This window comes from Oncorhynchus kisutch, linkage group LG25 (assembly GCF_002021735.2).
Source record: "Oncorhynchus kisutch isolate 150728-3 linkage group LG25, Okis_V2, whole genome shotgun sequence".
Taxonomy (NCBI): domain Eukaryota; kingdom Metazoa; phylum Chordata; class Actinopteri; order Salmoniformes; family Salmonidae; genus Oncorhynchus; species Oncorhynchus kisutch.
Window position 1 is genome coordinate 15,947,544 of NC_034198.2, and position 27,224 is coordinate 15,974,767.

The 27,224-nt window shown below is 42.0% G+C and overlaps 1 protein-coding gene across 1 annotated transcript in view; it reads left to right on the forward strand.

Annotated features, from left to right (window-relative positions):
• The window catches only part of LOC109869994 (glutamate receptor ionotropic, NMDA 2C-like), a 98,998-nt gene extending 90,402 nt beyond the window's left edge, over positions 1 to 8,596 (forward strand). Inside the window, exon 16 of the mRNA XM_031804583.1 lies at positions 5,582 to 8,596. Within this exon, the coding sequence (XP_031660443.1) occupies positions 5,582 to 7,219 (1,638 nt within the window). The 3' untranslated portion in view covers positions 7,220 to 8,596. The remainder of the gene's footprint in view (positions 1 to 5,581) is intronic.
• The last annotated feature ends 18,628 nt before the right edge of the window (positions 8,597 to 27,224 follow it).

Below are 27,224 nucleotides of genomic sequence, written 5' to 3' on the forward strand. Positions count from 1 at the left end.
GAAAACTTTTACAAAAACTAGATATTTCACACCAGGGTGCCTTTACTTCGCTGGGTGGGCCGTTTGGGAACTTTTGCCAAAATGTTATTATACCCACTTCTCCAGGCACCATTACATAGGGCCGATGGAAAGACAGCAGTCACATGCAGCATGTGGATAAAGGATAAGCAGTCCATAAACCCAGGCAAAATAAGCCAGTAGGTCCCAATCATGACATTACAAAACACAACCATTAAGCAATTCCCAATCGAAAGGTACAACTACTCCTTCCCATTGCAAAAAAAATATCACGTTTAGCACACAAAGTAACCGGTGACCTAAACTATTCAAATATGAAACAAACAGACAATCATAATATCAGTAAAAAAGATAAAATTCCCAGTTTATGCTACAAAACCAACTTTATAAGAGGTTTAAAAGATCTATTTGACTCAATGTTCCATGATGTACACTAAGACATTGTTGTCAGAATAGATGGATGCAGTTCAGTGTATATAATTCACCAATACATATAATTCACCAATACATTTCCTGGTCGTCCCAAAATTTTGCTATCATGTTGTAAATCACAGCTGGCCTGGTACATTGTTTGCTGGCTCCATTCGGGATGCGCTGTTTCAGTTTCAATTACCTAATATTCTGGACAAAAACTGATGACATTAAGTACTTTAAAACCTCTTTGGGCTGAGATCCCGCTAACGTGATCGATATGACAACAGCCAGTGAAAGTGCAGGGCGCCAAATTCAAAACAACAGAAATCCCATAATTCAAATTCCTCAAACATACAAGTATTTTACACCATTTTAAAGATACACTTCTTGTTAATTCCACTACAGTGTCCGATTTCAAAAAGGCTTTAGAGCGAAAGCAAACCAAAAAATTATGTTAGGTCAGAGCCAAGTCACAGAAAAACACAGCCATTTTTCCAGCCAAAGAAAGGAGTCACAAAAAGCAGAAATATAGATACAATGAATCACTAACCTTTGATGATCTTCATCAGATGACACTCATAGAACTTCATGTTACACAATACATGTATTTTTTTGTTCGATAAAGTTAATATTTATATCAAAAAAATCTCAATTTACATTGGCGCGTTACATTTAGTAGTTCCAAAACATCAGGTGATTTTGCAGAGAGCCACATCAATTTACAGAAATACTCCTAATAAACATTGATAAAAGATACAACTATTATGCACGGAATAATAGATACACTTCTCCTTAATGCAACCGCTGTGTCCGATGTCAAAAAAACTTTAAGGACAAAGCAGACCATGCTATAATCTGAATACGGAGCTCAGAGACCAAAACAACCCAAACAGATATCCGCCATGTTGTGTAGTCAACATAAACCATAAATTACATGCTTAATATTCCCTTACCTTTGATGATCTTCATCAGAATGCACTCCCAGGAATCCCAGGTCCACAATAAATGCTTGATTTGTTCGATAATGTCCGTTATTTATGTTCAATTAGCTACTTTTGTTAGCACGTTTGGTATACATATCCAAACGCTGGTTCTGGTCAGCGTTACATCGGACAAAACTTCAAAAAGTTATATTACAGGTCGAAGAAACATTTCAAACTAAGTACAGAATCAATCATTAGGAAGTTTTTATCATTGATCTTCATTAAAGTTCCAACCGGAGTATTCCTTTGTGTCTTCAGGAGCCATGGAACACAGGTCGCTATCATGTGAAATGCGTGTGACCAGAAAATGGCTGATTGCCAGACACCTGATTCATTCTGCTGTCATTCAGTCCCACAACACAGTAGAAGCCTCATTCAAATTTCTATAGACAGTTGACCTCTAGTGGAAGCCCTAGAAAGTGCAACATCATTAATATCTCAAGGGGATTGTAATGGGAACTGTGTTGAATACATACCAACCTCAGATTTCTCACTTCCTGTTTGGATTTCTCCTCAGGTTTTTGCCTGCCAAATGAGTTGTCATACTCACAGACATCATTCAAACAGTTTTAGAAACTTCAGAGTGTTCTTTCCAATACTAATAATACTATGCATATATTATCAACTTAGACTGAGGAGCAGGCCATTTACTTTGGGCACCTTATTCATCCAAGCTACTCAATACTGCCCCCCAACCATTAGAGGTTTTTAACCTTCAGCGAACCTAGAAGCCCTGTAGAGAGAAGACTAGGCTCAATATTTACACCTCACATATAGTAAGAAAGTAATTTCATTCAACTAATTTAGCCAGTTTACAGAAGTTATGAATTCCTTTTACATTCCCCTGATTATACAGAACATCCCTATAGCCAGTGTTGTGTTCGAGACCACCTAAAGCGAGACCGATTCAAGAGCAAGACAGGAGAAAATTGAGACCGAATCAAGACCGAGACAAAAAAAATGTCAAATTCAAGACCATAATTGTAACATAATTGTCAAACCACCACCATAATAAGAGTTCTAAATGTTCAGTATTTCAGTGTACATATTTCAGAATAACATATGGATTCTTTAGAATTTCAAAATAGTGAAAAAATGCATGCTGAGGGAAATTTGAGCTGCTTTATAAATTATTACTAACCCAAACACAGTGGGGAACAATGGGCCTTCTACACTTTCAGAGAAAGCTAAAATAATGATTACAATAGTATAATAATAATGATCATTATATTATTATTTTCAATGCTGTTCTGATTTAATCTCTTCAGTTTTTGTTGGAAAGCGTTAACACTGAAGAGAAAATAATATCCAATTAGGATTTTTCTTTGCTGGTTTCTGGGAGATACATCTTGCTAGCAAAGTCAGCCATTGGCTAGGACAACATAATCTAGATGAAGGCATTTGCCAAAAAAACAGTATTAGGGCAACATTTTGGAGTGACAGTGGAATCAAACGATCACATTTTGACTTAATGGATGGGACCGTTTTTACAAAACGCATGGAAACTTTTGCCTTCTTGAAGGCCAACAGGTCACTGCGCAATAGCGAGCAGAAGTTTTCCCACAGTGTAGCTAGCTAGCTTTTGTTGTCGACTACTTTTTAGTGGCTGAAGCGGGTGTTATGAAAGAGGATATTGTTGCTATTTTGTTAGCTTATCCCTTTTCAAGAATACATTTAAGCAAGAAGTTGTTTAAAAAATAACGTATGTTTGTGAAAAACACATTTTAAGTGGAACTAACAGCATTTTAGCAACATGAAATTTGATTAAAAAATCTGTTTTTTGTACACCCCCCAAGAAGAAAATGGTCAGTTTTCAATTATTTATAGTAAGGAACATGTGAAAATTCTATAACAATATTGAGTGAGAACGTGGCGTTTGCACAAACCTCTAGTGACTCCCAATCCCGCATGCGGGAGCGTAATCATCGACTGACACTAATTAGCATAACGCAACGGACATAGATATTTCTAGAAAATATTCCTATTCATGAAAATCCCAAATTAAATATATTGAGACACAGCTTAGCCTTTTGTTAATCACCCTGTCATCTCAGATGTTCAAAATATGCTTTACAGCCAAAGCTAGACAAGCATTTGTGTAAGTTTATCGATAGCCTAGCATAGCATTTTGTCCAGCTAGCAGCAGGTAATTTGGTCACGGAAATCAGAAAAGCAATCATATTAAATCGTTTACCTTTGATGAGCTTCGGATGATTCAAGGTGTTTTTCAAATATCTATTTGATAATATATCCACCGGGACAATTCGTTTTTCAGTAGGACCGATTGGAATAATGGCTATCTCTGCATTTTACGCGAGAGTCTCTCTGGGAGCCATCAGGTGACCACTTGCGCAATGTAGCCGCTTACGGGTATTCTTCAACATAAATGCGTAAAACTACGTCACAATGCTGTAGACACCTTGGGGAATACGGAGAAAGAGTAATCTGGTTGATAGACCATTCACTGCTCAATAGGGACGCATTGGAACGCAGCGCTTTCAAAACATGAGGCACTTCCGGATTGGATTTTCCTCAGGCTTTCTTTCGCCTGCAACACCAGTTCTCTTATACTCACAGACAATATGTTTTCAGTTTTGGAAACTTTAGAGTGTTTTCTATCCTAAGCTGTCAATTATATGCATATTCTAGCATCTTGTCCTGACAAAATATCCCGTTTACTACGGGAAAGTTATTTTTCCAAAAATGAAAATACTGCCCCCTAGTCACAAAAGGCTTTAGACACTGCAGTAAATAAAACTGTTTTGTCCAGGAGCTATAGCCAATCAGATCTACAGTAGGCCTTTATACAAACAAGCCATTTTCCACACGGCCCTGCCATCATTCACTTTGAACTGGACTGTGTGTTTACAGGCAGTTGCAACAGCACAACTTTAGATAATTAGAACTCATTCGACAAAAGCCACAAAATACACCTGAAAGGATTTCTGCAAATGTGTTAACACCATGGGAGTCCTCTTACATTTGGGAACTTTACAGTACTATTGATCAAACAACCATGAAAAGTTAGGCTCTCTCTCCCGCAGTTACGCACATCAAGAAGTTAAAAAACTAATGCTAGCCAGAGCAAGATGAGCTAATATCTAACGAAGGAACATTAGATAAACCCTTTCAAACGTTTTCAGCGAGTAGGCTCTAAAAATTGTACTGATGAACCATGGGGAATTGTAGCCTCCTTGTCCTTCTGCAGCTTGCCTGCCAATGCATGCTTGTCCCAACCAAGCACCCAAGCTGACTGGTTAAATTTGCCTAGCTTGCTAGCTAGCTACTTCCAGACACAAATTAGAGAACACCTCACTCTGACAATTTTACTGGCTGTAGCAGAGCTGGTTAGGCTGTTTACATGTTATGTAGTGCATTCTTGACTAACTATTACTTTTTTTTGTCTACATTTATTGACACCGGTCATATTCAGCAGGTGTTGCGCATTTGTAAATTCATCAGTTGTTCTGTGCTCTGGCAAACTCAAACGAGGGTGCTCCGAAAAAAGATAGGAGGGGAAGAAGTCAGTCAATCACCCACTCCTCCAATGGCATGACATGACATCCTCCTAGCAGCTTGATAGCTAGCTAGATAACGTTAGAATCTGTGTTTTTAGCTTGCTACATAAATAGATACCCTAACCTATTAGCAACGTTATGACTGATCATTGCGATGTGATTATTGCAATCATTGCCCTTGCTAGTTTGATCGTATTGACATTCCCAGCCTTAGTTACATTCATTTTTTTATTTTACCTTTATTTAACCAGGTAGGCTAGTTGAGAACAAGTTCTCATTTACAACTGCGACCTGGCCAAGATAAAGCACAGCAGTTCGACATATACAACAACACAGAGTTACACATGGAATAAACAAACATACAGTCAATAATACAGTAGAAAAAAATAAAAGTCTATGTACAGTGAGTGCAAATGAGGTAAGATAAGGGAGTTAAGGCAATAAATAGGCCATGGTGGCGAAGTAATTACAATGTAGCAATTAAACACTGGAATGGTAGATGTGCAGAAGATGAATGTTTCATGTTTTAAGTGTAATAGATCATCATTTTCTCACTTCTACCCCCCCATTCCTCTTTTTCTTCCTCTACTTTCCCTCCCTCTATCTAACCTCCTCTATCCCTTTCTCCCCCTCTCTTTCATCTCCCAGGGAATCTACAGTTGCTTCAACGGGGTGGAGGAACCAGACCACCCTAACCTGGCAAACTCAGATCTGACAACTAACTACGCCCAGGCTAACATGCTTAAGATGTTACGCACCGCTAAAGACCTGGTCAACTCTGCCCAGGTCGAGACCTCACTGGACCACGCCACCAAGACCATAGAACACTGGGGTCGCCATGGCGGCAACCTGCCAGTCCACATTCCACAGCAGGTCACCACGGAAATGGTTCCAGGAGGGTTTTCTCATGTCACAGAGAACACACACACACACCTGTCCCCCGAGCACCCCCTCATCCCGCAATACTGCACGCTGGGTGTAGTGACTTCTCTGAACAGGCAGAAGGGGCTGGCAAGACCCACGCCCCTACGATACACGCTCCCGGCTCGCACTTCCTCCCTCTACGACAGACCACTTTCTGTTTCTAGTCTCAGTAGCCCTCACCTTGACCTGGCTGGAGGGGACCCCCTCTCTTCCTACTCTCAACCCTCCACAGGTAGGCTGTATGTGGAGCCCCAGCACATCTCCCATCCCCGCTCTCCTTTCATCCCCTATAGTGAGCTTCAGCTGCCAGACATCTACCCCTTCTCTCACCACCCCTCTGCCATCTCCCATCCATCCCACACAGAACCCTCCAGGAAGAATAGGAGGAGCAAGAGCCTCCTCTCAGGGGAATCAGGAGGAGGAGAGTGGAGGAGGCGCAGGGAGGAGAAGACGGTGTGTCTGGGTGAACTCCGGGCCAACCACCTCCAGGAGAACAACGTCTCACCCCAGATGCCCGACTCCCTGTACCCAGGAACGATGCTCTGTCCTGGGGTAGAAGGCTGCGTTGGCTCCTGGCCTGTTCCCCTGGAGGAGCTGGTTCTGGCAGGCAGACCGAGGCTCCACCGACGGCCATCTTTCCTCCGAGCCACCTGGGGGAGTGAGCGGATTCTCCAGCCGGACGAAACTCTGCCTACATCCCTTGATTGCCAATCACATTCTGCTTTACCAGACCTGTTTCCCTGCGTCATGGCCGACCAAGAAAATCCCACTAAACTCTACAACCCCGCCCCCCTCCGGAACAACCTATGCTACCCTGCCACCTCAACTCGCCAGCATGCATATCTCCATATAAGGCAGGACCAGAGGAAAGGGAACGGACGTAAGAAGCTGCGGTACTCAAACTCCACCCACCTGCCCACCTACAGGGAGGCCATGCTGGGGGGTCAGGGAGGCGGAGGGGGGGTAGGCCTTGGGGGGGTCCGGAGAGCCACCAACCTGCTCAGCAGACAGTACTCCCACTATCTAACCTCCTACCCTGGGCTGCCTCTCTACCATGGTCCCCTGGACCTCCAGGCCCATTCCCAGGCATCCAGCAACCACGCCAGCCCCAGCCCCGGGACATACCCTAGTCCCAGCCCAGTATGCCAGCTCCTGCCCTGTGGTGGCTTTCGAGGCCAGAGGGGGTTGCTGTACCAGGACAGTCTGTATGGAGCCTATGGGGCCAATGGAGCCTACCGAGAGGACCAGGATCCGGGCTTAGAGCCCCAGAGAGGAGATACATCAGTAGGTTTGAGGTCTGAGAACAGATCCTGTGTGACCCAGCCCTGGGGACGCGTGTCTAGTCTGGAGTCAGAGGTCTGAGAGACACAGACAAACACTGCAGACTTTACATACTGGAATGTATACAATAGAATATACCGTTTGACTTCCACAATTAAGATTTGTGATCCACAGTGACCGTTTCAGAGGGAGGTGGGATATGTCTCATACACAGAAACATGTACACAAAGGATTTGTACAGTAAAGGTGGTAAGCTGAGGGGTAGGTAGGTTGGACAGTTGAACTTCCTTATTCCTTATTGAACAGACAAAGTAGAGTGTTTGACTAAATGTTAATTGGCCATTTTGGAAAAAGCACGAAACTGAAAGGATGTGTAGTGGAGGTGACTGTACTGCAGCTAGCTCAGCCTAGCACAGTGATGTCCATTTTTCTTCAAATTTCACACTCTTAGAAAAAAGGTGCTATCTAGACCCTAAAATGGTTCTTCGGCTGTCCCTATAGGAGAACCCTTTGAAGCACCCTTGGCTTTTGATGGAATGTTGAATTTACTTGCTGCTTTGAAACATTATATTCCAAGTGTTCTGTGCATTGTATTACGTGGCCACGATGTACAGAGTCAGTAGTGTTGCTGTGTGGGACAGATGCTCTCAAAGATAGCCCAGAGAGCTGTGTGTGTGTGTATTCTGTGTGTGTGTATGTGTGCTGTGTGTGCTCTGTGTGTTGTCAACCCTTACCGGGTCATTTCCTTCTCCACTGAGCCGAGCGAAAGGGGAACATGTCTTCAGCTCTCCATATAAGCAAATAACCTCCCACAACCATACACACTAACAAGATCACAGTTACCTGTATCTATTGACTTCTATGTACAAGGTCATGACAACCCAGCAATTTCTATAAGTAGGAGCACAGTTAAAGAATCTGGAGAAGAATTGCAATAAAAAGGTTTCCGTTGTAGATCTGAACACACTGATTATTGGTAAGGAAAACGGAAAGCTAAGGGCTGGACACGATCCCTATCGCGGAAGTATTGAGAAAGATCGGCATTAAAAGGCAAAGATCATTTCCGATTGAGCCGACATGCAGGGTTTACTGTAAGTGCAGTCTCTGCAAATGTGGGAACATTGCCTATAATGACCTATAGCGCGGGTCTTCCGTGATACTGTGGGGATACGGATAGAATCCTGCCCTTTTTGTGTGTATCTACAGTGCAATAAAAATGTTTCAGCTGTAGAAGTGATCTGAGAAGCTATATAATCCTGGATGTTGATCTACGGTCAGTTTTGTGTTCCCACCCTGATGGTTAAGGTAAGGTTTTTGGGAAGGTAGGCTGATACTAGATATGTGCCTTCTCTGAGCACATCACACTGGATGGATGATACATCCACAGCAGCACACAATCTAATAGGGCTTCTCATCAGAATTACAGTGCATTCGGAAAGTATTCAAACCCCTTGACCTCTTCCACATTGTTTTTACTTTACAGCCTTATTCTAAAATGGATTAAATTGTTTTTCCTCCCTCATCAATCTACACACAATATCTATCTACACCATAATGAAAAAGCAAAAACAGGTTTTTATTCATTTTTGCAAAACTGAAATATCACATTTACGTAAGTATTCAGACCCTTTACTCAGTACTTTCTTGAAGCACCTTTGGCAGCGGTTACAGCCTAGAATCTTCTTGGGTATAATGCTACAAGCTTGGCATACCTGTATTTAGGGAGTTTCTTCCATTCTTCTCTGCAGATCCTCTCAAGCTCTGTCAGGTTGGATGGGGAGCGTCGCTGCACAGCTATTTTCTGGTCTCTCCATAGAGAGGAACTCTGGAGCTCTGTCAGAGTGACAATTGGGTTCTTTGTCACCTCCCTGCCCTGTCACCAAGGCCCTTCTTCCCCGATTTCTCATTTTGTCCAGGCAGCCAGCTCTAGGAGGATTCTTGGTGGTTCCAAACTTCTTCCATTTAAGAATGATGGAGGCCACTGTTATGTTAGGGACCTTCAGTGCTGCAGAAATGTTTTGGTTTCCTTCCCCAGATCTGTGCCTCGACACTATCCTGTCTCGGAGCTCTACGGAAAATTCCTTCGACCTCATGGTTTGTTTTTGCTCCGACATGCACTGTCAACTGTGGGACCTTATATAAACAGGTGTGTGCCTTTCCAAATAATGTCCAATCAATTGAATTTACCACAGGTGGACTTCAATCAAGTTTTGAAACATCTCAAGGATGATCAATGGAAACAGGATGTACCTGAGCTCAATTTCGAGTCTCATAGCAAAGAGTCTGAATACTTCTGTAAGTAAGGTATTGATGTTTTTTTTTAAAATAAATTGTAAAAAATGTGTATGAACCTATTTTAGATGAGTCATTATGGGGTATTGTGTCTAGATAGAGGGAAACAAAATATTTAATCAATTTCATAATAAGGCTGTAATGTAACGAAATGTGGATAAAGTCAAGGGGTCTGAATACTTTCCGAATGCACCGTATATGTATTCTATATTTAGATATAGATAATATATACTGTAGATATATCATGCTATTTGTTGTTTTAGTGTTATATTAATGTATTAATATATATATATATAATTATATATATATATATAGTTTCTAATAACCAATAACTATTCAGGCATATCTTTCAGGACTTTTATAATGGCAGAACTGACTGACTTGGTGAGGCATTTACTTTGATTGATATTCTTTCTCTCTCCATCTTTTTCCCAGTCCTTTCCCAGTCCCTTCCTTTTCCCCTCTCTCTTTCTCTATTTCTCTCTCTTCCGCTCTCTCGCTCCTCTCTCTGTGTAATGATGGCTGAACTTACTATTTCTCCCCTCCCTCCTCTCACTGTAAATTATAGCTAAAGGAGGCCATTGAAAGCTATTCTAGTATCTGTATTACCTGATTTTTCCACATTGTAATTAATCACTAAGAACAATTAAAGGTATTTTGGACGGACGTGCCTGTGAGTCTCTCTTTTGATCTCTCTGTGTGACTCTATTGCTCTGTCCCATGTTTCTCTCTTTTGACCACTGTCTGCCTCTGTGCCTGTCGCTCTCTCTCTCTTTATCTCTGACTGCCGGCTTCATTCTCTGTCATCTGTTTCTGTCTTCTTATCACTGTCCCTATGCACTCTATGAAGGGTGACCAATCAAAAACACAAATATTTAATACACAAATCACATTTATTAAACAACGGGTAAAAAAATATTGTGTAGATAACCCTCTAAAATTTTTTTCCAAACCTCATGTCTCTATTATAATCTGTTAAAAAGTTATTAGAGTTTTTACCCTTATAGGATGGCCATAATTAGGGTGACTAAATCAATGCAAGCCAGAGACAAAAGGTGGTCAAAAATCTACATAATTGCATTGTGTCAACTAGGCTGGATTCTGTGCAAGAATTGAGGCTTCTTGCTACCTGACAGGCTCACTATCCCATTGAACTCATCATCTTTCTTCTCGAATCTGCGGGTCATTAAAGAATATAGAGGTAAGATGGATATCGATTTTGAGAGATGACGTGTAGTATTTTCATATTTTAGTATATGCTTTTTCATATTAATTCACAATTCCTGTAAGAAAATGTTTGGATTTCTAACAAAAACAAGTGTATCTCTGTTAGAGGTCGACCGATTATGATTTTTTTAACACCGATACCGATTATTGGAGGAACAAAAAAGCCGATACCGATTAATCGGATGATTTTTATTTATTTATTTGTAATAATGACAATTACAACAATACTGAATGAACACTTATTTTAACTTAATATCAATAAAATCAACATCAATAAACAAGTTTATTCTTTCAGTGAAATACGTAACCGTTCCGTATTTTATCTAACAGGGATGGCATCCCTAAGTCTAAATATTGCTGTTACATTGTACAACCTTCAATGTTATGTCATAATAATATACAATTCTGGCAAATTAATTACGCCTTTGTTAGGAATAAATGGACTTCACACAGTTCGCAATGTGCCAAGCGGCCCAAACTGCTGCATATAACCATATAATATCAACATCAATAAAATCAATTTAGCCTCAAATAAATAATGAAACATGTTCAATTTGGTATAAATAATGCAAAAACAAAGTGTTGGAGAAGAAAGTAAAAGTGCAGTATGTGCCATGTAAAAAGGCTAACGTTTAAGTACATGAGAACATATGAAAGCTGGTGGTTCCTTTTAACATGAATCTTCAATATTCCCAGGTAAGAAGTTTTAGGTTATAGTTATTATAGGAATTATAGGACTATTTCTCTCTATACGATTTGTATTTCATATACCTTAGACTATTGAATGTTCTTATAGGCACTTTAGTATTGCCAGTGTAACAGTATAGCTTCCGTTCCTCTCCTCGCTCCGTCCTCGGCTCGAACATGGAACACATCGACAACATCCACCCTCGAAGCATCGTTACCCATCGTTCCATAAAAGCCGCGGCCCTTCCAGAGCAAGGGGAACAACTACTCCATGTCTCAGAGCGAGTGATGTCACTGATTGAAATGCTAATTAACGCGCACCCCGCTAACTAGCTAGCCATTTCACATCGGTTACACCAGCCTAATCTCGGGAGTTGATAGGCTTGAAGTCATAAACAGTGCAATGCTTAAAGCACAGCGAAGAGCTGCTGGCAAACACACGAAAGGGCTGTTTGAATGAATGCTTACGAGCCTGCTGGTGCCTACCATCACTCAGTCAGACTGCTCTATCAAATCATAGACTTAATTATAACATAATAACACACAGAAATACGAGCCTTTGGTCATTAATATGGTCGAAACCAGAAACTATCATTTAGAAAACAAGTTTAGTCTTTCAGTGAAATACGTAACCGTTCCGTATTTTATCTAACCTGCATCGCTATGTTAACATAGCTCATTGCTTATTATCGGCTGTATTAGGTGATGGAATTTGACTTTTTGGATATAATGTTAATGATAGGTTAGTGAAAGACCCCACTGAACAATTCAGAACATGAATAGTCATATTTGTCTTGGTAAAATGTATTTTATAACAAAAGGAACTTACTTTTCATCACCAAAGCACCTTTTCACCCTACTCTATATACAGTATGGGTGTGCACTTCTCTCTCTCTCTCTCTCTCTCTCTCTCTCTCTCTCTCTCTCAGTTACATTTAAAGTGCTTTATTGGCATGGGAAACATATGTTTACATTGCCAAAGCAAGTGAAATAGATTATAAACAAAGTAAACATTACGCAAACAAAAGTTTCAAAGGAATATAAACATTTCAAATGTCATATTAGGGTTATATTCAGTGTTATAATGATGTGCAAATAGTACAAAAACGAAAATAAATACACATACAGTAAATATGAGTTGTATTTACAATGGTGTTAGTTCTTCACTGGTTGCCATTTCCTTGTGGTAACAGAACACAAATCTTGCTGCTGTGATCAAACAATGTGGTATTTCAACCAATGGATATGGGAGTTTATCGAGATTTGATTTTCTTTCCAAAATCTTTGGTGGGTTGGTGTAATCTGAGGTAAATATGTGTCTCTGATATGGTCATACATTTAGCAGGAGGTTAGGAAGTGCAGCTCCAGCTTCCATCTAATTTTCTGGGCAGTGTACACATAGCATGTCTTCTCTTGGGAGCCAGGTCTCCCTACGGCGGCCTCTCTCAATAGCAAGGTTATGCTCACTGAGTCTATACATAGTCAAAGCATTCCTTCATTTTGGGTCGATCACAGTGGTCAGGTGTTCTGCCACTGTGTACTCTCTTTTTGGGGCCAAATAACAATCCGAGTTTGCTCAGTTTTTTGGTAAATTCTTAGTAATTATCTCTTTGTTTTCTCATGATTTGGTCTAACTCTGTTGCTGTTGCTATCCTGGGGCTCTGTGGGGTCTGTTTGAGCCCCAGGACCAGCTTGCTTAGGGGACTCTTCTCTAGATGAACCTCTCTGTAGGTGATGGCTTTGTTATGGAAGGTTTGGCTTTGTTATGGAATTTATTTTTGTGCCAATTTTAACTGCACACTTGTTTGTGTACATGGATTTTATAAATGTTGTATGTTTCCCCCCACACTGTTTTCCATCAATTTGTATAGCAGACCTCAATGCCAAATGGAGTCAAAAGCTTTTTTTGAAATCAACAAAGCTTGAAAAGACTTTGCTTTGTTTCTGGTTTGTTTGTTAATTAGGTTTTGTAGGGTGAATACGTGATCTTTCAATTAAGCTTTTTTTCAGCACATTGTTTTCAACAGAGAAAATGTACGAGTCTGCTGTTGATGACAATACAGAGGATTTTCCCATGGTTGCTGTTGATGCATATCCCACGGTAGTTACTGGGTGTCACACCCTGATCTGTTTCACCTGTCCCTCTGATTGACTCCACCCCCTCCAGGTGTCGCTTATTTTCCCTGGTGTATTTATCCCTGTGTTTCCTGTCTCTCTGTGCCAGTTCGTCTTGTATGTTCAAGTCAGCCAGTGTGGTTTTTCCCTCGTGCACCTGCTTTGTTTTCTCTTCTACTAATCCTCCTCCTGGTTTTGACCTTTGCCTGTTTTCTGTACTCCATTCCCGCCTGCCTGACCATTCTGCCTGCCCTGACCTCAAGCCTGCCTGCCTTTCTGGAACTCTGTACTGGTTTTCACCTTTTGCCTGTCCATGACCATTCACTTGCCTACCCCTTTTGGATAGTTAATAAACATCTTGGACTCTAACCATCTGCCTCCTGTGTCTGCATCTGGGTCTCACCTTGTGCCCGTATATTGGGGTCAAATGTATTTCCACTTTTGTGGATTGGGGCGATAAGTCCCTTGTTCCAAATATTGGGGAAGATGAGTTGAGGATAACGTTAATGAGTGTAAGCATATCCAATTGAAATTTGTGCTCTGTATATTTTTATCATTTAATTTAGGATTCCATCAATATCACAGGCCTTTCTGAGTAGCATGGTTTGTATTTTGTCCTGTAGTTCATTCAATGTAATAATTAATTCTGATTCTGATTCATTCTGAGTTTTTAATAGCTGATTCTAAGAGTTGTCATTTAACATGTATATGTTTTTGCTTTGTTATAGAGCCAAAAAGATTGGAAAGGTGGTTTATCCATCTCTGTTTTGGATAGATTACTTTGCTGATTGTTTAGTGTCTTCCAATTTTCCCAGAAATGGTTAGATTCTATGGATTGTTCAATCACATTGAGCTGATTTCTGACGTGCTGTTCATTCTTTTTCCGTAGTGCTTTTATGTATTGTTTTAGTGATTCACCATACGGAAGGCACAAGTTTTCTGGGTCTCGTTTCTGGGTATCGTTTGGTGACTGTAACTGTGCTGCTGGCAACAATATAATTGCATTTTTTGCCGACTTCTACTGACAACGGTCATATTCAACGTGTTGCACGCTTGTAAATGCATCCGTTATTCAGCGCTCTTGCACACAGACGAGAGTGCTCTGAAATCGTACATAGCCAAAGTTAATTTACGAACGCACCCTTAACCTGTATATATTGAACCTAGCAAGGAACCCGGAAGAGGGCACATGGATGCTCCTGTTGTTTTTGGTTGGCTACGTTTCCCAATTTCTTTTCTTAGGTTTTTGCATTCTTCATCAAACCATTTTTCATTGTTTTAAATTTTCTTAGGTTGCCTGATTGAACATGTTTGATTTGATAGGGAAGCTGAAAGATCAAATATACCATTAAGGCTTTGTACTGATAAGTTTACACCTTCACTTTTACAGTGAAATGTTTTGTCCATGAAGTTGTTTAAAAGGGATTGAATTTGTTGTTGCCCAATAGTTTTTTGGTAGGTTTCTACACTATTTTCCTTCCAGCTATATCATTTAATAATGTGCAGTTCCTTTGGCTTTGATGCCTTGTAAATGAGTATTGAATTCTTCAAGTAGTCTGTGATCTGATAGGGGTCGCAAGTGGGCTGACAGTGAGAGAGCGTCTGGGTTGAGGTCGGTTATAAAGTAGTCTACAGTATTACTGACAAGAGATGAGCTATAGGTGTACTGTACCTACCATAGAAGTATCCTCAAAGTCTCCTCGAAGCCTACCATTGACTATGTACAGACCCAGCATGCAACAGAGCTGCAGGAGTTGACCTGTGACCTGTTTTTGTTGGTTGTTTTGTCATAGTTGTGTCTAGGGGGGCATATTTGTGAGGGACTACTGTCACCCACAGGTAGGTGGGCTGTGTGCTGAGAGGGTCAGGTTCTTGTCCAGTTCTAGTATTTAGGTCCCTGGGTATGGAAGTGGTTTCATCTCCCCCTCAAGGATAGAGAAGCTGTGGGAAATCTATTGGGGGGATATAGGTAGCACACATGAGGAAATGTTTTTCTTTGAGATAATTTCCTTGTTCTAGCAAGATATAAAATGTTCCTATTTTGACTTATTTAAGAGTGTGTTAGGTCTGATCTCCTGTTTCACACTTGGTAGTTTGGTGGATGGGACAACCAGCTCTTTGTAACTTAGAGGGCAAACAGTGGGTCAGTCTCCTCTATAACATGTTTCTTGTAGGATGACAATGTCCTACAAGAAACATGGAATTTCTTTGATGTCTGGGTTTCTGCTCTTTGGTCGAAAGTCAGATGACCTCAGACCTTGTACATGCCAGAATGTGATTATAAAAGCTTTGTGTTCCATAGTGTCTAGTGTTGTTTTCCTTTGGTTTAGACTCGACCATTACAGCAGGTGTGAGCAGAGCATATTGAGCATCTGATACATGCCTCTTAGGTTGCAGGATAGGGCTTGGGTGGGTGTTTACTGGGGTTTGGGCCTGTTGCTCTGCTCAAGGCCTGGGCATATGTGCGTCTGTCATTCTGAGGTCCTTACTGCAGAGGCAGGGGGGCATGAGGGGGCAGAAGGGGCATAGGCCTGATATGGGGGGCCCTATATAGGGTGTGACCAAGGTTTGTTTGAGGGGGATTTGGCTGGTTGAGGTGGGGATGTGGCTGGTGATGCTGTGGTCAGGGTATAGGTCCTCTTGGCGTGGGTTCTCTCTATGCAGGTCCTTCAGGAAGGGGTCTCGCAGGTCTGGGAGAATGTCTCGCTGGTCTGGGAGGGTGTCTCGCAGGTCTGGGAGGGTGTCTCGCTGGTCTGGGCGGGGTGTCCGTTGCTCTGTTGCTCCTGTGTGACGTGCCGGGACTGCGGTTTAGGGTGACATACTTCAGGGTCCTGACAAAAGTTGGGGTTGCTGCCTTGTAGAGGTGGACCTGGTCGTGAAGTCTGTTCAAGTCCAGGGTTGTTGTGGTGGGCTAGGCAGACATTAGGTTTAAAGGCACAGACCCCGGAAATGATTGCATTCACCCGCTGTACGGTGGCAGGGTGGAGATGACCACTTATGCGTTGGGGAAAGTGGAAGAAGCTTGCTTTTTTTAATCACTCCCTAGAGTGCTGTGGCCACACTGCTGGGCCCTCAGGTCATTTGTGCCCATGTGGATTATGATGTGGCTTGGGAAATCCTAGTCTGTCTTCTGACAACAGCTCTAGGGCATACCTAGTTTTTGGGCACCAGAGTTTAGCCATTTTGTGTTTGGGAAAAAGTTTTTTTCCTCTTGAATGTATTTGCCATTTGAGTCAATGAGGAGCACAATTCTCTGGCTTTGTGTGTCCTTATTGGATCCGTGTGGGGTTGTCAGGAGGGATATCGAAGAGAGCTGACAGGGGGGGGGGGGGGGGGGGGGGGGTGTTAGGAGGGGGTGGGGTTTGTTGGGTTGGTGGGTCCTGTTGTCTCTCCCATTGTGGTGTTGAGGTTGTGGTTCGGGTCTGAGGTGGGCTGTTCTGCTGGCTTCTCTGGGGAAGTTCTCTGCTCTCTGTCACACCTCAGCTTTCTCACCTCCTCCTTGTTCCTGTCCCTCCTCCTTCATGATGTTAGATATGCCATGTATTCCTCGCTCTCCTCCTTAAGTTCTCTCACCTGAGTCCGGAGTGCAGCCAGCTATCTCAGACATCCGTCTATTTCCACCTTCAGCCCTCCGTGTTTTGATGGGGGGGTGTTGCGCTGCTCTGCTTTGTGGGTCTGTTTTCTGTGGACTAGCTCTCTGAGCTCCACCATCTCTGTGAATGTGTCTCTCTCAACAATGGAGAAGTGCAGTTGTAGGACCTGGGTCTGTTCAGTGCTGGGGGTTTGACTTTCCTCTTGGGGCTGCTCATCTGCAGGGCAGTTTAAGGATGAGGAGTGATCATACTCACTCCGGATGGGGGAGTTGTCACCGAGAGAGAGAGATTTTCCTGCTGTGCTCTTTAGTCAATGAGCCTGTAAAAGTGCTGCTGAAATTGCACCATTTCAGGTAGATAGCAATTTGTATTCTTGGTTTTAGAAATTAGTTTTTGTGTCCAGTTAGCAAGGCAAATTTAAATAAATTGCACTAACTTCAGTAACAAGTAGCAGTAGCTAGCGAGCTACCAGCTCGAGTGAGTGAAGAACCCCTTTCATTCTCTGGGGTACACAGAAAATATGTCAATTAAAACTGAGGGCCGACCTCTACCTGAGATCAGTTTCATTAAGAAGGATTAAAAGGTGAGGGCGCTCAATATCAATTGGTATCAAAAGTATAGTTAACAGGAAGACTTTCATCAAGTCGCCTGTATTGCTGGCTTGCCTGCTTTTTGGAAAGTCTGAGCCTTGAGGAGAAAGGGGGTTAGAGTGACCTGAAGAACATTGATCATTTAGCTAAATGGCAAAAGAGATGCAGGTTAGCATATAAATGCCCTCATCAGATTCAAGCTTTGGGGAAAAAGCTGCATCGATCATCACAAGGGTCTGCGTATTCAAACTGCGCAACATAATGAGAAAGTATGAAGAAACAGGGATGTTCTCAAGACCACTGCGTTTTTGGGCATGCAATAATTATTTTTTCTGACCTCGACCCTGGAAATGCGATCTCATCCCAGAGGCCGACCGAAAACAACGCGGTCGCCGCAGGAGAGGCAGACGGAGCGGCCTAATGGCCAGACTCAGAAGATGAGCACACCCGCCACTGCTTCCTAGCATATTACTCGCCAATGTCCAGTCTTAAATAACAAGGTGGACAAAATTCCAGAGATATCAGAGATTGTAACATTCTCAGTTTCACGGAAAAATGTCTCGTTGTCAGAGTAAGTACAGCCACCCGGTTTCTTCACATATTACACCGACAGAAACAAACATCTCTATGGTAAGAAGGGCGGGGGTGTATGCCTTATGATTAACAACTCATGGTGTAATCACAACAACATGCAGGAACTCAAATCCTTTTGTTCACCTGACCTAGAATTCCTCTCATTCAAATGCCAACCGCATTATCTTCCAAGAAAATTCCCTTCACTTATAGTCACAGCCGTGTATTTCCCTGCCCCAAGCAGATACCTCATCGGCCCTGAAAGAACATCACTGGACTCTATGTAAACTGGAAACCATACATCCTGAGGATTAATTTATTGTAGCTGGGGATTTTAACAAAGCTAACCTAAGATCAATACTCCCTAAATTCTATCAGGATATCGAATGCGCGACACGAGCTGGCAGAATTCTGGATCATTGCTACTTGAACTTCCGCGATGCATATAAAGGTCGCAATTGTAAATGAGAACTTGTTCTCAACTTGCCTACCTGGTTAAATAAAGGTAAAATAAAAAATAAATAAAAAAATAAAGCCCTCCCACTCCCTGCCTTCGGAAAATCATTGTTGTGTCGCTCCCAGCCTATAGACAGAAACGAAAACAGGAAACGGCCCGTGCTCAGGTCAATACAATGCTGGTCTGACCAATTGGATTCCATGCTTCAAGATTGCTTCCATCACGTGGACTGGAATATGTTCCGGATAGCCTCAGACAGCATTGATGTATATGCTGACTCGGTGGGCGAGTTTATTAGCAAGTGCATCGGCGATGTATCCGCTGTGACTAAAACCTTCCCTAACCAGAAACCATGGATTAATTGCAGCATTTGCGCAAAACTGAAAGTGCAAACCACCACTTTTAATCATGGCAAGGCGACCGGAAACACGACCGAATACAAACAGTGCAGCTATTCCATCCGCAAGGCAGTCAAACAAGCATAGCGTCAGTATAGAGACAAAGTAGAATCACAATTCAATGGCTCAAACACGAGTCATATGTGGCAGGGTCTACAGTCAATCATGGATTACAAAAAGAAAACCAGCCCGGTTGCGGACATCAACATCTTGCTCCCAGACAAATTAAACAACTTCTTTGCTCGCTTTGAGGACAATACCGTGCCACTGACACGGCCTGCTACCAAAGCCTGTGGGCTCTCCTCCCTACGTGAGTAAAACATTTAAACGTGTTAACCCTCGCAAGGCTGCCGGCCCAGACGGCATCCCTAGCCATGTCCTTAGGGCACGCGATGACCCGCTGGCTGGTGTGTTTATGGACATATTCAACCAATTCCTATCTCAGTCCGTTGTTCCCACCTTCTTCAAGTCGGCCACCATTATTCCTGTCCCCAAGAAAGCTAAGATAACTGTTTGTCAAATGTCTGCCCTTTTAGACCTGCCCCCGTCAACTGTAAGTTAAATCAAATTAAATTGTATTGGTCACATACACGTGGTTAGCAGATGTTAATGCGAGTGTAGCGAAATGCTTGTGCTTCAAGTTCTGACTATGCAGTAATATCTAACAAGTAATCTAACAAATTCACAACAACTACCTTATACACACATGTAAAGGGATGAATAAGAATATGTACATATAAATATATGGATGAGCGATGGCCGAACGGCATAGGCAAGATGCAGTAGATGGTGTAGAATACAGTATATACATATGAGATGAGTAATGTAGGATATGTAAACATTATTAAAGTGGCGTTATTTAAACTGAATAGTGATACCTTTATTAAGTCAGTTTATTTAAGTGACCAGAGATTTGAGTCGGTATGTTGGCAGCAGCCTCTGTTATTGATGGCTGTTCTCGTCTGATTAATGACTAAAATATAAATAAAACAGTGGCTGTGTTCACTATTCCAGCACCAATTCAAATTATAATCAACTATGCTTGGTCTAATACAGTGACAACTAAATATTACCAAAAATGATTTAGTCAAATCAACGTAAGCTAAATATGATGTGGCTGTCCATGGTACTGATTTCTGTGCGTGCAAGTACAAAAACATGTTAACTCACCCTACTTAGAGAGAAATGCCATCCTCTTTCATGTTGCGTAAACAGTCATATGGCCTAACTACCTTTCAGGTGCAATGATCCACCAGGCGAGCTAGTTAACATCAAATAAAATTGTATTTGTCACATGTGCAGAATACAGGTGTAGAGCTTACAGTGAAATGCTTACTTACAAGCCCTTAACCAGCAATGCAGTTTTAAGAAAATACCTAAAATAAAAATTATTATTAAAAAAAGAGAAAAATATACAAAAACTAAAAATGTTGAAAGTTATTACATCTAGCTACATGTTTAACTACCCTCCTCTCAGTCCAGGGACACAATGTATGGATTTATGGTTGGATCAGAAGCACAGTTATAATCGTTGGCCAGCATAGAGAATTAAGTAAAAACACAAGTCCAAATACTTATCTCCATCCATGGCTAATTTAGGAAAGGGACGATTAAAGCTAGCTAGCCAAATGAGGACAACGAAATGTAACAATTCAAGTTCTGTAAATGATGTTTTGCTTCAAATGTGATGTGATTGGCGTGATGCCAAATCCAAACTGGCTTCCTTTTACACTTTTTTTTCTTGTGCCAGGACCATTCACAGCACTCAGTTGAGCTCAACACCGATAGTTTTTTAGTTTTTTATCAAGTGAGGCATTCAATGCTATGGTCGGCAACAGTCATACTCTTTTTGACCAGACAGCATAGATGGCTGGCTACACATAGAGAGAGAGAGGGGCGCTGTTCAATTCACTTGACTGCTTTCTCCGGGAATTGAAGGACATTTATGAAACACAGAGAAGGAAAGATACATTTTTTTTTTTTGTCATTTTTGGGGGGAAGCCTGGCTGTTGGGGGGATGCCTCACTGGACCTGTCCGGTGTATGTGAGTAAAACACACACGTGTATGTGTGTGTGTGTGTGTGTGTGCGTGCGTGCGGTGATAGAAATCCATTACTATCCATTACTATTTACTGCTTTGAAACATATTGACACCACAAACATATACCTCAGGGTGAACTAAAGACTAAATGGCGTCTTTGGTGTAACAACCAGTGTTTTACTGTCCTATACTAGTCATAGTGGCCATAGATTAAACTGCAGTATGACATACTGTCTTCATTTCTCTCTAGCACACACACACACACACACACACACATTAACTCAAACTATAATCCTAATCTTTGGAAACACAAACATTGATCAGCTGTTGGAGTTCAAGACGCCTGTGTGTGTCTGTGTGTGTCTGTGTGTGTGTGTGTGTGTGCGTGCGCGCGGGCGAGACAGAGAGGCCAGAATTCTGCCATCTGTGAATCCAGACGGTGCAGGTCGTTCCCCTGTCTCTATTGGAGGGGGAATATTTGTTGGTCAGATGCGGGACAATGATGAGATGACTCTTATTAATGGACTCTTCGTCCATGCCGAATTCCTCTGGGGTTAAAACCAGAATGAACTCTATCCTCACCTCTCTCAATGTACTCTGTTTTTTCCTCTCCTCTCATCTCATCTCCTCTCTTCCTATTCAGAATCGTATCTTTTTCATCTCCAGGTTTTTGTGCTAATCTAGGAAAAAGAGTGTCAAACCCTGGAACATGGTCAATATCCCTCATGTAGAACAAATGCAATTCTGTAATAATAATAACATGAGTAACCTGAGGAATATCTCTCACCTCACAATGTATCTGTCAGTTAATAATACCGGTTATATTGGCTGCTTGGTGCTAGGGGTGCAGAGAGGAGGGGTGAGGGAGTCCAGAGGGGTTGAGACTTACACCTCCAGTTAATTAGAGGGCTATGGGTTCAGTGGGAGCTCTGTAGCTCTTTGGCAGCCTGGCAAATGTGTCTCTATGTGTGTCGTTGGCAGCCCGGCCACGCTCCTTGTTGGGACTGGCTCTGTGGCAGGTTGTGGTGTGGTAGTTCATTTGCTGGGGTGATTGATGCCAGCCAGACCACAGGGGCTGTCACCTTGGAAGGATGAGGAGAGAGGTGACAGCCTGGTGACACACACAGACATACATAGAGGCGACAGTTTGGTGACATCTTGAGTATAGTCAACAACAATGTGAGCCGCCTCTTTACTTAATGATGGAGGGAAAAGCTCACCATTGTCATGGTTACTGTCTGTAGACTGTGTGCGTGTACGTGCACGTGTTTGTGTGTGTGTGTGTGTGTACAATATGTGTATGTGTGTCTGACAGTACTGATGATGTATGGCCTGTGTACACACCATTGTATAAAGAACCTCACCACTCCCTGTGCCATGCACAAATTGCTCCCCAAAACCCATCCTGGAACCATTCAGAAACTGGACCGTCTCAGAATTGGATCCTCTGGTCTAATAGGCTGGTGACAGCATAGAAGTGATGACAAATCACACCGCAAAATCTCTAGATGGAAAAAGATCATATCGTGCCCAATATGTAAAGCAACATAATCATTTTTCCTCATCAAACATTTTGAGGGTTTCTTTGTGAAAGAGGAAATGGCGTCTTTGTTATCTGCCACTCAACACACGATTCTTGAGATATTGTAAATGTCTGTCTGCATCCCACTGGCATAACAAATCCTGCATTCATTTCTACAAAATAAAGATCCGTTTTGTTTTGAAATCAGATATATTCGGACTAATGAAGATTTTCCCATTTTCTTCATTTGATATTGTTCGAAGAAACACATCTAAAACTTTAGGACTAAACTTTTGGATTGTTTTCCTCAAACAAGCTCCAACAGAATCTGCTCACCAGTGTGTTTTTTTATGTGTTTCCTTGTGGTCAGTCCAGACGCTATCCAGAGAGCAACCTTTATTACTGATGTCTAGTGTGTCACGTCTGCCCATTTACGTCAGTTAACAGTTTTGGATTGGAATTTCGAAATCTTCGTATCGTAATGCTAAAGTCATTCCGGCTCCTGTGATGGATGGGATGAATGTGGGCACCGAGCCTGGAATCTTGGCGTTGCCAAGGTAATTAATGCTCCTGCTGGCTAAGCCAATCACGTCGTCTGATCTGGAGAGTGACTCAGACATGACATGAGTGGCACACAATTAAACAAAAAAAATGTCACACATCAAACACTTCTCAGGTGCAGGGTACAAAATATTTAATATCGAAGGAATAGAAATACCAAATATCAGTCAAAATATTGCAATAGACTACTGGAATTGAACTACTACCACAGATTGTTAATTAAATATCTTAGAGTATTACAGTTCAAATTAATAAATATCTTCAACGTATATTTTATTAGAAACAAAACATGGTCCCTTTTGTCATGCTCCCCAATATCTCCACACTCACCCCCTCTCTCCTGATTCAGAGGGGATGGATTAAATGCAGAATACACATTTTGGTTGAATGCTTTCAGTTGTGCAACTGACTAGGTATCCACTTTCCCTCCCTCCTCTCTATTTTCTTCTTCTTCTAATATCTCTATAAGGGCTCAGGGCCAGACCCAGATGCAGACACGGGAGGCAGATGGTTTGAGTGCTTGATATGTATTAGTTCCAGGGCAAGAGAATAGTCTTGGACAGGCAAAAGAGAGAACAGAGAACAGCAAAAGCAGGAGCACGGGAAAAACAGGCTGGTTGATTTGAAACAGAAAGGACGAACTGGCACAGAGAGACAGGAAACACAGGGATAAATACACTGGGGAAAATAAGCAACACCTGTAGGGGGTGGAGACCATCACAAGGACAGGTAAAACAGGTCAGGGCGTGACAATCTCTTCCTTATCCAACCGCTCCTCTCCCCTCCCTAATCATACCCCTCTTTTCTCCCCCCTATCCCCACCCCCTTTCTATTTTCTCATATTCCACTAATATCTCTATCTAATCCAACCCCCCTTTCATTCTCTTTCTTCCTTCATCACCTGTCAAGCCCTCTCTTTTTCTCAAGGTGACTCTGAGCATCTGGAGTAGTTTACGTCACATGAGCCAATTTATTCAGGCCACCACGCTCCACAGGTGTGTGTGTGTGTGTGCGTCTGTGTGTGTTTGGTCTGAGCAATATACCCTTTTTCAAGGTCATATGGTTTTGTGAGACATTCACCTGTTTGTGTGTGTTTCCTTGAGAACGTGAATAATTACTACATTTTCTCCTCGGGGGGCTCCTGACGCTCCTCAGGTGTGTGTGTGTGTCCATGAGAATGTGAATAATTATGTGAATAATTTTCTCCTCGGGAGGTCCTGACCCCCCCCATCTCTCTCTCTCTCTCTCTCTCTCTCTCTCTCTCTCTCTCTCTCTCTCTCTCTCTCTCTCTCTCTCTCTCTCTCTCTCTCTCTCTCTCTCTCTCTCTCTCTCTCTCTCTCTCTCTCTCTCTCTCTCTCTCTCATCCTCCACAGATGTTTTTGCACCTGTGGAACCATTTGTCACCTGGCAACAAAGCTCCTTTCAAAAAAAAAAACACGCCCACAGATCTACCTTTTATGAAAGTCAAATGAGTTAAGTGCCGGTGTGTTCATCCATGTGTGTGTCTCTTCTGAAGTCAGTTTCTCCCCAATCAGCGCCTCTTTCTATTGATCTCCTCATCCCGCTCTCTCTCTTTCACTATTCTTCTTGTAGGACATTACACTGTAAAGGGGGTTTCTGTGAATTTGACAGGCGGCTCATGGGCGTAGTAAAATGTAAAATGATGTATTTCATATTTGAGTACACCTACTGTAATGTTAATATGGTGTCAAAGCCATACAAATGTACTTAGAGTATTACTGTATTATACTGTTAAAATGTTAATATTACCATAATTGTAAGGAATGACTTAATGAATGGATGGTTTATATTTCACTGCATTTTACTGTAATTACAAGGAACTGGAGCAAGGGCAGGTTGGCTGCTACACTGTAAGAAACGTAACTTGTTTTTATGGTAACTTACTGGCAGCCAGTTATCTGTAAATTACAACAACAACAACAACAACAAAAAACTTAATCTGTCCCCTACACAGCAAATTCTCCATTGTAAAAAACAAACAAATAAATACAGAGTTAAATCAACACCGGAACAGAGTTGAATTAACACACTGCTTAGTGTAAAGGCTTTTACAAATATTTCCCAGAATGCCTTGCCTTTCGAGTAAATTGTAGAGTTGCCACCCATGACTGTATTGGTTAGTGACAGAGACATGATTGTTGCATTCTGCCATTTTTAGATCCTATGGACTTCACCAAGTGAGATCCTAAAGTGAATATGTCATCACCATTTATATTTATTTAACACGATACCATACATACAGTGTACAAAACATTTTAAACACATTTTAAAAACATTTTAAACACCTTCCTAACATTGAGCTGCACCCCCTTTTGCCCTCAGAACAGCCTCAATTTGTCAGTACATGGACTCTACAAGGTGTTGAAAGTGTTCCACAGGGATGCTGGCCCATGTTGACACAAATGCTTCCTACAGTTGTGTCAAGTTGGCTGGATGTCTTTTGGGTGGTGGCCTATTCTTGATACACACGGGAAACTGTTGAGCGTGGAAAAACATATATTTTACATGAGAGCCCTGTATACATTACAATAAAACAGAATAATAAAACATACACATACAGTGGGGCAAAAAAGTATTTAGTCAGCCACCAATTGTGCAAGTTCTCCCACTTAAAAAGATGAGAGTAATTTTCATCATAGGTACACTTCAACTATGACAGACAAAATTAGAAAAAAAATCCAGAAAATCACATTGTAGGATTTTTTATGAATATATTTGCAAATTATGGTGGAAAATAAGTATTTGGTCAATAACAAAAGTTTATCTCAATACTTTGTTATATACCCTTTGTTGGCAATGACAAAGGTCAAACAATTTCTGTAAGTCTTCACAAGGTTTTCACACACTGTTGCTGGTATTTTGGCCCATTCCTCCATGCAGATCTACTCTAGAGCAGTGATGTTTTGGGGCTGTTGCTGGGCAACACGGACTTTCAACTCCCTCCAAAGATTTTCTATGGGGTTGAGATCTGGAGACTAGCTAGGCCACTCCAGGACCTTGAAATGCTTCTTATGAAGCCACTCCTTCGTTGCCCGGGCGGTGTGTTTGGGATCATTGTCATGCTGAAAGACACAGCCATGTTTCATCTTCAATGCCCTTGCTGATGGAAGGAGGTTTTCACTCAAAATCTCACGATACATGGCCCCATTCATTCTTTCCTTTACACGGCTCAGTCATCCCGGTCCCTTTGCAGAAAAACAGCCCCAAAGCATGATGCTTCCACCCCCATGCTTCACAGTAGGTATGGTGCTCTTTGGATGCAACTCATTCTTTGTCCTCCAAACAGAGTTGAGTTTTTACCAAAAAGTTATATTTTGGTTTCATCTGACCATATGACATTCTCCCAATCTTCTTCTGGATCATCCAAATGCTCTCTAGCAAACTTCAGACGGGCCTGGACATGTACTGACTTAAGCAGGGGCAGTCTGGCACTGCAGGATTTGAGTCCCTGGCGGCGTAGTGTGTTACTGATGGTAGGCTTTGTTACTTTGGTCCCCGCTCTCTGCAGGTCATTCACTAGGTCCCCCCGTGTGGTTCTGGGATTTTCGCTCACCGTTCTTGTGATCATTTTGACCCCACGGGGTGAGATCTTGCGTGGAGCCCCAGATCGAGGGAGATTATCAGTGGTCTTGTATGTCTTCCATTTTCTAATAATTGCTCCCACAGTTGATTTCTTCAAACCAAACTGCTTACCTATTGCAGATTCAGTCTTCCCAGCCTGGTGCAGGTCTACAATTTTGTTTCTGGTGTCCTTTGATAGCTCTTTGGTCTTGGCCATAGTGGAGTTTGGAGTGTGACTGTTTGAGGTTGTGGACAGGTGTCTTTTATACTCATAACAAGTTCAAACAGGTGCCATTAATACAGGTAACGAGTGGAGGACAGAGGAGCCTCTTAAAGAAGAAGTTACAGGTCTGTGAGAGCCAGAAATCTTGCTTGTTTGTAGGTAACCAAATACTTATTTTCCACCATAATTTGCAAATAAATTCATTAAAAATCCTACAATGTGATT